Source organism: Plasmodium inui, assembly GCF_000524495.1.
Source record: "Plasmodium inui San Antonio 1 unplaced genomic scaffold supercont1.15, whole genome shotgun sequence".
Lineage (NCBI taxonomy): Eukaryota > Apicomplexa > Aconoidasida > Haemosporida > Plasmodiidae > Plasmodium > Plasmodium inui.
Genome location: NW_008481849.1, coordinates 567,632 through 579,873, shown reverse-complemented (window position 1 = coordinate 579,873; position 12,242 = coordinate 567,632). Strand labels below are relative to the sequence as shown.

The 12,242-nt window shown below is 43.8% G+C and overlaps 4 protein-coding genes across 4 annotated transcripts; 2 read left to right on the top strand and 2 right to left on the bottom strand.

Moving 5' to 3' along the window:
- Window positions 1–85: 85 nt before the first annotated feature.
- On the top strand, window positions 86–2,839 carry C922_03589 (adenosinetriphosphatase; the record flags this gene model as incomplete). The annotated part of the gene is made up of 1 exon (XM_008819181.1): window positions 86–2,839. The coding sequence occupies one exon, from the start codon at window positions 86–88 to the stop codon at window positions 2,837–2,839; it is 2,754 nt and encodes a 917-aa protein (XP_008817403.1).
- Window positions 2,840–3,571: 732 nt separating this feature from the next.
- Window positions 3,572–4,933, bottom strand: C922_03588 (replication factor C subunit 2/4; the record flags this gene model as incomplete). The annotated part of the gene is made up of 2 exons (XM_008819180.1): window positions 3,572–4,417; window positions 4,769–4,933. 2 exons carry the CDS (start codon window positions 4,931–4,933, stop codon window positions 3,572–3,574), a joined length of 1,011 nt encoding a protein of 336 aa, XP_008817402.1.
- Window positions 4,934–7,365: 2,432 nt separating this feature from the next.
- C922_03587 (hypothetical protein) lies at window positions 7,366–8,890 on the bottom strand (the record flags this gene model as incomplete). The annotated part of the gene is made up of 6 exons (XM_008819179.1): window positions 7,366–7,433; window positions 7,593–7,655; window positions 7,788–7,987; window positions 8,126–8,204; window positions 8,494–8,706; window positions 8,878–8,890. 6 exons carry the CDS (start codon window positions 8,888–8,890, stop codon window positions 7,366–7,368), a joined length of 636 nt encoding a protein of 211 aa, XP_008817401.1.
- A 1,212-nt stretch (window positions 8,891–10,102) lies between these two features.
- C922_03586 (hypothetical protein) lies at window positions 10,103–11,416 on the top strand (the record flags this gene model as incomplete). Its single annotated transcript, XM_008819178.1, has 1 exon — window positions 10,103–11,416. The coding sequence occupies one exon, from the start codon at window positions 10,103–10,105 to the stop codon at window positions 11,414–11,416; it is 1,314 nt and encodes a 437-aa protein (XP_008817400.1).
- Window positions 11,417–12,242: the final 826 nt, after the last annotated feature.

Below are 12,242 nucleotides of genomic sequence, written 5' to 3'. Positions count from 1 at the left end.
AGCGGTAAAGCCAAAGGGCGCGAGTAGGGTTAACCAGGTCGCGGCGGGCACGATGTTACTCTTCAGCAAAAGGGGAAGCCACAAAATGGAGGTGGAAACGGAGGAGCAAAAGGAAGGCGATCACACGAGTGAAGTAGAGGAGGATCAAAAGAAAGACGATCAAACAAGTCAAGCGGAGGAGGAACAAAATCAGGAGGAGCACGCGAGTCAAGAGGAGGAAGAGGAAAAGCGAAGTAATCACACGAGTCAATCGGAGGAGCAAGAGCAAGCCGATCACACGAGTCCAGAGGAGGAGGAGCAAAAGCAGGGCGATCACAAAAATGAAGCGAAGGAGGAACAAAATCAAGACGATCATACGAGTCAAGAGGAGGGAGAGGAAAAGAAAGGTGATCACACTAGTCAGCCCCAGGAGCGAAACCCTCTTGACCGCGCGGATGGGCAGAATGACCACTTCGAGAGGGGGCAGAACTTCCTCGACTTCGAAAACATCCTGCTGGACGTGAGGCTCAGGAAGGCAATCCTTTATCTCTTCAAATTTAAGCACCCAACGAAAATACAGAAAGCAGCCATTCCACATATCCTCCAAGGGAAAGATGTCATCATAAGTTCCAAGACGGGGTCAGGGAAAACCATGGCCTACCTCATCCCACTAGTGCAGAACATAGTGAAGTCAAATTTAAATGAAAAGGAGTCATTGAAATTCTTTTACAAAGGAATAATCCTTGCCCCCACAGAAGAATTATGCCTACAGATTTATGAAGTAGCACAGACATTATGCTCCTACCTGAAGAATATCCTATCATTTAATCACAATATAAACAAAACATTTTATGATCATCCAACTGTTCTAGTCACAACCCCTAAACATCTGTACAATCACACGGTAGAGTGCAAGAGAAAATATAACCTGGATATATTATCCAATTTAAGAATACTCGTTGTTGATGAAGCGGACATTTTGCACAGTAGAGAGTTTCAAAAATGGATGAACCTTTTGGCTAGCTACCACTTTCCAAAAAATTATTCCCAGAAATATCAAATTGTGATGGCATCGGCTACACTGAAGGAGAGCCTCGTGGAGAAAACGAAACTTTTTTTGCATAAGCCTGTTTTTTTAAGTGAAGAATTGGAAAAGAATGCAAGTCCCACCAGTCGCACCACCTTCCTTAGTGTAGATCATCCAGAGGGCCTTCATAAGAGGGGGGCTGCTTCCAACCGGGACAGTAGCAGTGTTCCGGTGCGAAGCAACAAGATGAGTGATGCTTCTGGGACCCCCAAAGTCAGGGAACCCGTCATGCATCAGCAATTCAGGGGCAAATCATTTTGCTACCTCTACCCAGACGAAACGACAAAATATATTTATCTGTACGACCTTATAAATGAGAAAGTAATTTTGCACAAGTCGATTATTTTTACTTCTACCATCCATGATGCATACAAGATAAAGATTTTCCTCACTTACTTTGACATTGCTTCTTCCATCCTGAATCCAAACCATCCCATTTTGGTTAGACAGAACATCATTTTTGCGTTTAACAATTATAAGATCTTCTTTTTGATATGCCCGCAGTATGAGAAAAATGCCGCAGCGAGGGGGGGGAGGAAGGGCGACATGGGCGATATGGGCAACATGAGCGATATGGGCGACATAGACAACATGGACAGCATTGGAACTGTTCGCAGTGGGGGGGACACAGATGATACGGGGGATGCGACCAATCATGACGACAGCGGCTTTGATGGAGATACTAACGATGCGGATGCTAACGATACGGATCGCGGCGAAGACTTGCGGAGCAACCTGGACGACGGTAGCGAGGAGGAGAAGGACTTCCTGTACAACCGCGGACTCGATTTCCAAGGCGTGCACTGCGTGGTTAACTTCGACATGCCCCTGGACACCAAGACCTTCGTGCACCGAGTGGGAAGGACCTGCAGGCTAGACAACAAGGGGATCAGCATTTCCTTCGTCAACGAAAATAAACCGGCGGAAAAAAAACTACTCCAAAAAATAGGAGCCAAAAATATATGCACCATAAATCATAAGGCAGTGGCACAGAATAAGGTCGAGATGTACAGGTACCGAGTAGAATCCATCCTCATCAAATGCACCAACAAAAAAGTGAAACATTTTATTCAAAAGGAGATCCTTTATCAATCTCTCAAGTCGAAGGAGCTGAAAGAATTTTTCAACTCCAATGAAGACGAAAAAAGGACCATCAACAAAATTGTAAAACATTTTAACACACACGTCGTGCCACAGAAACTCATTAAGGACAGATTGAAAAACTTATTTTTGAAGAAGCCTAAGAGGAAGGGGATAAGCAAAAATGGGATGAGAAGAAAGGGGAAGGAAAGTGGAGACATGAGCAGGGACAAAAGGAACCAAAAGCACAATGGGATGACCAATGGAAGGGAAGACGAGAAGAGGGCAGCGCAACAGCACTATGTTAAAAGTAAAAGCAACGGATTCGTGCTCACTGAACAGGCATATCAAGATCAGCTCAGGAAGGAACCAGAAACTGAAGTCGCCGACCCGACCAAGCTTCCCCCCATTTATGGAAAGCGCTTGCGAAGTTATGTATACAACAAGTACGTAATGGGGAAGCGCCGGAGGGGCAGCAGCGCGCTTGGCGGAAGGGCCAATAGTGGAAAGGCCAATAATGGAAGGGCCAATAGTGGAAAGGCCAATAGTGGAAAGGCCAATAGTGGAAAGGCCAATAGTGGAAAGGTCAATAGTGGAAGGGCCAATAGTGGAAAGGCCAATAGTGTAAGGGCAAATAATGGAAGAGCGAACGGTGGAAGAGCTAACAGTGGAAGGTCAAATGTTAGCGGCTAGCACAGTAGCAACGCGCATAATGCAAATCCCAAGGGGGACACTTTAATGCATCGGAGCAGGCACGATGTAGCGCACAAGGACAGGCGACACGGTAGCACCGCCCCCCAGAAGGCCTAAGGACGTACGCACGTGCGTGTGCTTCCAGCCTGTTGACGTAGTAGGCGGCGAACCCATGTTTGTATTTCCTTCAATCCAAATGTGTAGCCAATGCATGCGTCTATTCGTTAAAAGAGCATGAAGCTTTCCTTTTTTTATCACCCTGGCTCCCCCAAAGCGACCGCCCCACCTGCGGAGCCGCCGATTTGTATGCCACGTGGGCGTGTCCACGTGCGCATAAAAAATGTAACCCTTTCTCCCTGTACACATTCGTTCCGCTATTCTCCCCTTTTTTTTTTTTTTTTAAATTAAAACAAAATATAAACTTGTTAATTTTTTTCATAATTTTGCATCGGAGCCTCATGAAGAAGGTGGAAAGGAAGGGGGCCCCTCCCGGTCGAATTGACCCGCGGGGGTATTCCCAAAGTGAGAAAAAAAAGAGGAAAAAAAAAGAATAAAAAGAGAAAAAAAAGAGAAAAATGGTAATACATAGTAGAGTAACATAATAATAAAAGGATGACGCACCTGATATGGAAAGCGCCAAGGGCTTCTCATGTCAATGACGCTGGTGCACATGTTTTTATTTGGATTTTTTTTTCGATTTTTTTGGGGTTTTTTTTTTTTTCGTTTCACGAACTAACTCTTGGTGCGGAATGCCTTGGCTGCTATGCACCAGTCGGCGAGCAACCTATCCAGCTGGATAACGGTGGCGAGACCACTGGCCATGGTGTTACAAGCCATAGCGCCAATTTTTAAGAACTCGATCTGGACAGCCTCAGAGCCCAAGTCGTATCTTCTCAACACATTTGAAGACGTGAGAGCAACATCGAAAGGGGTGTGTCCTTCCCTTATCATGTCGTACGCAATGTCATGTGCCTTTTTCCACTCACTGTTGATGCAAAATTTTAGTAAATTCTCAATTCTTTCAGGAGAAGGAATGTCACAGATATTCAGGACATTTTCTTTGTTTATAACTTCTAACCCAGCATAAGTTGACTGCAGACAATTCACTGCCTTCCTTAAGTCCCCATCTGCTATAAAGGTCAAGGTTTCCAACCCATCGTCTGTGTACTTTATGTTTTCCATTTGGCATATTTTTACAATTCGCTTCAAAACCTGATCATCTGATAATTTAAAGTACCGTATAATGGCACATCTGCTTTGAAGCGCGTCAATTATCTTCTCAGACTGATTACAAGCTAAAGCAAATCTGGTCGTGTCTGAATACAGCTCCATGATTCTTCTTAATGACTGCTGTGCGGCTGTGGTCATGGAGTCCACTTCGTCCAGTATGATAATTTTGTGTCTTCCTGGGGGGAGAGTTATAATTTCCTTTGCGAAACTTTTTATTCTGTCTCTGATTACGTTAATTCCTCTGTCGTCTGAGGCGTTCAATTCCAGGACGGCTTTCTTCGCTTGAGCTCCCAGCATTTCGCTGGCTAGGCAGAGAATGCTCGTCGTCTTCCCAGTCCCCGGGGCACCCTAAAAAGGTGGAAACAGTCCAGGAATAAAAAAAAGAAAAAAAAAGAGAAAAAGAAAGAAAAAAAAAAAATGGATTGAAAATTTCCACAAAAAGGCTCCACATTGGTGGCATAACTGTGGGTGTCACGGTGCAGTCGTGAAGAGGGCTCTCCATGTTCACAGCCAAACGTGTCGCCAATTCACAGCCCAAAATTCACTACCACTATAAATTCCCATTTTACAATTAATCTTTTGTACGGAGACAAAAATGAACAAGGACGGGCAGCTTGCAGAACAGCATTGTGTGCAGGCTGGGGAGGAACTGCCTCCTGCGCTTTGAAGAACTGGGCAGATCCTCAACAGAGCACTTACAGCTAGGAGGAGATTTGGCATGTTCCCCGATACGATGATGCTCTTGAGAGTGTTTATGACGAAGGGATTTCCCACTACATCGTCTAGGCACTCGGGGCGGTACTTCTCTATCCATATGTCGATGTTGCGCTTCAGCAGTCTGTTCTTAAAGGAGTCTTCCTCCATTGGGCGCCGCGGTCAGTATCTGTGCAGGGGTCTTTCAGCGCGTTGTCCGAATGTACGTACGTAGGTATGTACGTATGTAATTACCTATGTATGCACGTATGTATATCCACTCGATTGCTCCACTGCACGCGTTGGGGGGCTCCCGAATGCCGCTTACTTTTAAAGCATGGCCCCGGAAGGTCACCAATCTTGACGCAAAATGCGAAGAGAAATATGAAAAAATAAAACAAGAACACACCTAGCAAATCTTCAAAGCCTTTATGGAACAACCGATAATTCACGCTTAATCATGGCATCCCATTTTTCTCTTGGGAAACGTTCCGCAATTCAATTGGCACCTTAAAAGAAAAAAAAAAAAAATGTGCGCACTCTCCCGTGCGGGTAGGCAATACTGATATGTATACTCTACGCGCATGTGTGCGTAGGCGATTGCGCTCGTGAAGCCGTGTATATGTATCTCTTTTTTTTTTTTTTTTTATTTCCATCATCCACCTCAATGTCTAAATGATAATTTCGCTTCGCAATAAAAACAACCTGAACGTTTTCCCGCAGTGGTTCGGCTAGGAGATTTACTCCTCAGGTTGTTAAAATGTACATATTAACGCCTTTTTCGCAATGCTCCTACAATATATGGAGTTATAAAGGGAAGGAAAAGAGCCTAATTGAATATAATAAGATGGATGATCCGTTATTCGCATGCTCTTTTACCCCTTGATTCGTTACTCTTCTCGGTTCCCCGCGGGGAGAATTTCCCCGGCCTCTTCACATTCTGCGCTGAAACGGACGGGGTCGCGCAACACGCATGGGGACACCCGGCTATATGAACGAATTAACGAATGAAGGAGTAAACATCTGACACGCGGTTGGCCTATGAAAACAGATACGCGGATGTTCATTATTTTCCCGTGTCCGAGTTAAACGCTGAAGTTGGTTGACACATCCCCTGGGAGGAAGCAAAACGAAATGTCCTGCGTTTACACAGCCTACTTCAATTTTCGCGCTTATAGCACGATATGGAATTTTTTTTTCTTTGCTCAACTGTTTGCCCCTTTGCTGTACTTCCCAGATTGGCAACACCTTTGCGCGGCACTTTTCAAGATAAACACCTACTTGCAATTATGCCCATAAAGAACGGAAACATAATTTGGAATCTACATTGGACAAACATTTATGGTTAGATAATGTTGCCTCAAAGGTGTTCCCTCGAAATACAAGCATACGCTGGGGAAGACACCAATTGGAGATTCCTCCTCCGTTGGAGAATTATTCATTTCACAGTAGGTGTACCCCCCATACACACATGCTACCAATTCTGTGTAACCTCTTTTTTTCGGCCACAAAATGATGATACTATTGGGAGGACAAAAAGAAAAAGGAATCGTGGGGATATTTCCTTATATATGCAGACGCACACATCGAACACTTGTATAAATTCGGCAGAAAAAAAAAAAAAAAAAAAAACGAATTGTGAACTTATCCACCAGCAGAAAAAGGGAAACCACTATGACTCAACAGCGTAAAAGGCCAATGTTTAAAATGACGACTCAACTTGGTGGATGAGACACAACCACATAAACGTAAGAGTGGGGCGATGGCCATGTCGTCCCGATTTTTTTTTTTTTGCACCTTCAAGGGGGCTTGAGGAAGCTCACCTGCATCTCAGAAATGCACAACCGTGTAACAGCGTAACTGCGCAATTCCCAGATCGCATTGGCTAATGGGCGGCCCCGCAACAATGTTCCCCCCCGTTTAAACAAAGTGTTAAGCAACCCCATACACAAAAATAACAACAATAAGATACATAAATCGGCTTAAATGAGAAAGAGTCCACTGCGTCAAAAAGGTTAAGCATGTTCACACGTTAAGAGGGGATTAACCTGGATGTATATTAAACTGCGCAATTTTGGCTTGTCAGAAAAAAAAAAAAAGTTAAATGTGCAAGCAAAAACGCGGAACACATTTTTAAAAGAATTAAAGCAAAAAGGGAACACCCATATGGAACGCCCTTCTTACAAAATCATGGCAAATTTCGTGAAATGTGCTAAAATAGGTGTATCAAACGTGGCGTCATTTTGTTAACAAAGAAGACATTTCGCCATGGGTTGGTTTACAACTTCGTATATCCGACTTTATATGTGTTGTTCCTTTTTAAAGGAGAAAAATCTAAGGGACCCAAAGAAGATGAGCCCCCCAAAAAATAAATAGAGCGACCGAAAGCAACATCCCTTGTAGAATGTCATATATCCTTCTTCCGCTATTTCTGTCACGGTTTCTATATAGGATTTTCCCTGAACAGTTTTATTTTTTTGGGAGGTTAACAATGTGTTCGAGCACGGCAAAGGGGGTGACATATACTGACACACACTTAGACGCCCGTGGACATGTATCAGCGTACATATTGACATATTTTTGCCGTGGCGCCAAGTTGTGGTTCATACGTATATAATTTGCCTAGACTTTATCACGTCCATGGGGGTAGTTAAAAATCCGGCGATTCCGCCTGAAAGGAATGGAGTGCAAGCGGTAAAGGTGTCATTCTGGCTACCCCCTTTAAGCAGACGAAGCGGATATTTCGTAACGCAGAATGGGCAGAATGTATGTTAAGCACAATTCGTCCAGCGCGCATTCACCACTGTCCCTCGCTTCCTTTTCCACCAACCTGCAAGTCCGCCGCATATGGCAGACGTTATGGAGGGGTACTTCTTGGAAAATTTGCCAAAGTCTGTAAAAATGAAAAATGGTAAGGTAGAGGTGGGATGTAACACACAGGTACGAAGTTTGTGATGAGGCTCCCCCACCTCGCGGCGCATCTCCCTTTTACATCTGAGCTCAGCTTTCCTCCCCTCCGTTGCACCTCTCTTGGTCTTTTCCTTAAAGGTCTCCCACAGGAAGTACTGAATGCAGTCGAAGGGAATTTCTCGCACGATCATAACGAAATAGCTTTTGCCCAAAAGGGACATCAGGCCTTCCCGCTTTGTGACGTCGTAGATCGTGCTTATCACGGAGCTGCTTCCAGACACCTGCATTCTCTGCTTCACTATTTCGAAGGGCATCCTGTCAAGAAAACAAAAGAGGTTCCTCATGTCGCGGTGAAGGTGGAGGTAGCTGAGGTAGCGGCTGGCCCGGCCAGTCGACGTGCTTTCCAATCGTTTTCCCATTTTTCCCCATTTTGTCCCATTTTTTGCGCCTCACCTCACTGCACACGCTGTAACCTCTGCCATGCTCGTTGAAAGTAAGTACAAATTCGTCTTGCTGATATTTTCTCTATTTTCTACGCAGAATGGGAAAAAATAAAAAAATTAATTTATCCCCCGGGAAGGTAAGCGTCCCATTTTACCGTTACCCCCGTTTGTTCAGAATGGCGAACAACGAAACGAGAACAGTTCAGCGAAGAAACAACTCATGGGTGTGTGTGCAAAGGATACATTTGGGGATATGTTAAAATGGATAAAAGGTATAACATTGCTACGTCTTTTTCTTTTTTTTTTCGTTTTTATTTTTTTTTAAAGTCTAATTTTAAAGTCCACAATGCCAATTTTGGGGGGGGGGGAAAGACATACCTGTCAGTATCTTTTTGGATAATTCATAAAAGCAGTAGAAGAAAGCGCTAGCTGGAACTGTGCCAACTAGGGTTGGCAAAATCCCACTATACAACTTTTTTATGTCAGAAAATGAGAAGGACTTTTTTGCCTGCGCTTTCGTTTTTATGCTGTCAATGGGGTACAGCACGGCGTCAACGAGGACGCCCGATAAGGCTCCCGTTACCAAATTGTCTGTTAAAGGGGGGAAGGAAGAGCAATGAAAAAGGGAAAGCGACGTAGTGGACGAGAGGCTAAACGTTTATATGGGTCACCCAGTGTGAAGGTATATCTCCCCTCGGTGCTCTGATCACGTCTGCCTTGTTTGACGCATTTACAACTTTGTTTTTCCTCTTTTGGCTTTACGCAAGTGTTCCATGAGTGGTACTTTTTCAAGAGGGATGTCGCAAAATAGGGCTTTTTCACTAAGTCGCTTGGACAAAAAAAAGGGAAGAAACACAGCCTAATAGGGTGCAGCGTAATTTGATGAACAAATTTGCCCCGTAAATTTTTCACCCAACATGGGTGTAGTCATTAAAAAGGCCTCTTCCTACAGGGGCGCAAAGGCGCAACGAAAATCACTTGGGAGGACGTACGCAGAAGCAATGAGTTAGATCAATTCACACAGTGTAACATGTTGCCCCCGATTGGCTTCTTCTGCAAAGGTTTCGACATGTCTGTGCTCTGCTTTTCGCGCTTTCTTTCTTCCATTTCTGCTTCTCCCCTTCAATGCATCGTCGATGCTGGCAGAAAGGAGGCAACACGGGAGAGCTCACTTCGCCTTTTGCGCTTACTTAAAATGCTATTCTGCCTTTTCAAATGCTGCCTTATGTTTCGCCAGCTTAACCTATTGGAGTGGTTCCTTCGTGGGGAATACCTTTCCAAGAAAGGGGCCGAAAGAACCGATTCGTCCACGGAAAAGGGTAGAACGGGATGCATAAAACGAAAGAAGAAGCAACCCCTCTTCGCCCGTGCCATAAAACCACTAATTCTACATTTCTGTTCCGTTTCTTCCCCCGATGGGCGCCAAAAAAAAAATACGCGCCAGGTGGATCGGTCTCCCTGGCAACAGTTGCTCATTGTACAAGTGGACTGTAAAATGCCAATCGAAATGGATTCACCACTTGTGGCAAATTTCTATCCATGGAACAAAAAAAAGAAAAAAAAAATTGCAAAACGTTCACCGGGGGGGGGCGTGTCGAAATGTTCACCGTTTAGGGTGCTATGAAACAGGAAAATTGGAAAAAAAAAAGAAAAACACCAAAAAGGAATGTGCGAAATGCGAAAAATTGCTCGGAAAAAAAAGAAAACGCAAACAGTGACACCCCGGAAGAGGGAAAAATAACACAATATGAAAAGGAAGAACACGATCCAAAAGGGGGTAGTGGATGCACAAACGGATAACACCACCCCAATACAGATAGTTCCACCTCGAAACGGATAGCTCCAACACAATACAGATAGCTCCACCTCAAAACAGTTGGTGCGAAGGGAAGGAACTGACGCAGTCTTAACTTAATATCACCGCAAAAGAAGGCGCGCAAATGCCACAATAAACACTCCAGAGGATGTGGAGCAAAGCATTAACACAATGGAGAAGAAGCTGGAGAGGGGAATTTCCATCATTCGGAATCTGGCGCAGAAATACAAAAAGACCATTCTGCAGCGGTTAAACCCCAAGACGCAGAAAAACATCCAGAAAAAAAAAACAAAAAAAAAAAAACACACATTTAAAAACTTGCAAAAGAAACAAAATGACAGAAAGGGAAAGGAAGAAAAAATGCAAAAGTTAGACAATTATCTGATTAACCAGGAGAAGGAATTGGATTTCCAAGAAAACTATTCCTTGTTTAGCAAATTTAATGCTAATGCGGATGACCTTTTTTACAACCCCCAAGAGGATAAAATGGCAACCCACTTAATAAGGAAAAAGGCAGAAGGAAAGAATGGTGAAAGTAAGGACACCCCGGTTAAGGACAACTTTCTCGATTCTTTGAATTCACTAAAATTTAAAATTAAACAGGAAATTCAAGAAAACAACGATCTGCTATCTCTGCAAAGGCGTCACAAGCTAAGACGGAGCAGTCAAGAACGGCTGAAAGGGAACTCCAGCTGGGGGACAAACAGAATAGCTACCCCACGAAATAACCCCAAAAGGGCCCTTAAAAAGGAAAACGGTTCGAATAAAGAACATATAAATGATGTAAGCACCAAAATGAAGAAAAAGAGAAACTGCTGTGAAGCGGAAAAATGTGTTAGTGCCAACTGCGGACAAACCTGTAGCACTTCCTTCCCACACCAAATGGGAGATAAGAACAACGGAGCAAACCCACTTCTTGTCAATTCTAGAGAAATAATCGACGACGACTTTTTTCAAAAAGACGAGTTATTTGCAGAAGAGGAAAGTAACACCTTAGTGTTCGGGAAAAACAATTTTGAAAGCATTAAGAAAAATGTTGAAGTTTCCATGAAGGAAAATGAGCAAGGTAGAAGTGGAAGGATGGGCGAAGCTGAGAAGGCATTATCTGCCCAATTTATCCAACAATGCCGAAACGATCAGCCTATTTCGAACCAACTGGGGGAATCCTGCGCATATGATTTTTTTAAAGAAGATGAAAATAACCAAGACCATCAGGTGGCGTCAGGGAAGAAAGGCCAAAGTGACATTCCACAAGGCGGAGGAAGTCGTCTTTGCACTGCTAACCCAGACGACGTTGGCCACATCACAGAAAGCGCGCAAGGGGAAAAAGTAGCGGGGAAAAATATATCCACTCCATGTGCCGCAAACCCCGACCTGGACTTTTCTCTCAATGGAGCGACACCCTCAAAGGAGGACAGCTGTTTTGATTTGTTCTTTAACGAACCCATGGCAACTCCAACCATATTTCGGAGGAAAAGGCATTAGTTTGGGGAATAAACTTACGTATTATTTCTCCCTTTAATGCTCCATTTTTTGGCCCCTTTTTAATCCGCTTTTTCTATGTCCCTTTTTTTGTTTTCCCCTTTAAATTTTGCAAATGCGAAAACCAATTTTGTACCTACGGGTTTCTTTAACGTAAGGCATTTGTTTGTTGCCACGATCATACACCTATGCACATATGTGCGTGAAAAGGTTTAATCACAGCACACGTTTTGCCATCTGAATAGACATTTGTGCGCCATCCCCCTTTTCTTGTGTTTGAAAACGATAAACCATTTGATATTATATTCCACGTCTTTGTGGATAACATTCCCTACATCGAATTCCGAAGCCTTGGTTTGGGTGCCCACTCTTCACGCTGTCGTCGAAGGGAGTCACTTTCGCGAGCATTCCGATCAAACTTCTGAAGATTACTCATATTTGTGCTGTTTCCACAAATGCGGCATAAAGGTACTCGGAAAGTACCTTTACAATTGGCCCATTTGAGGGCGGGATCCACATGGATGACATACATTGCTGGGGTGCCAATGCGGAGTCCATCAAAGGTTGCAATATTTTACTTTTCATTCCACGTACTTTCACTTTCGATGTGAAGTAATCGAAGTGGAGGTGAAGATGGCACGTGGGCTGTTTAAAATTGTGGTCATGAACGCCTTTTTAGCATTTGGAAAGGTAAAAGTTGCTTTCTAAAATAAACCGCGCGATAAAATATTTTTTGTGCCGGTAATGGGCGATAATTGGGGAAAATAAATTGTGTTGCCTCCGGCACACCCGTTCATGTGTGATGGGTACGCATACATTTTTGGGTATT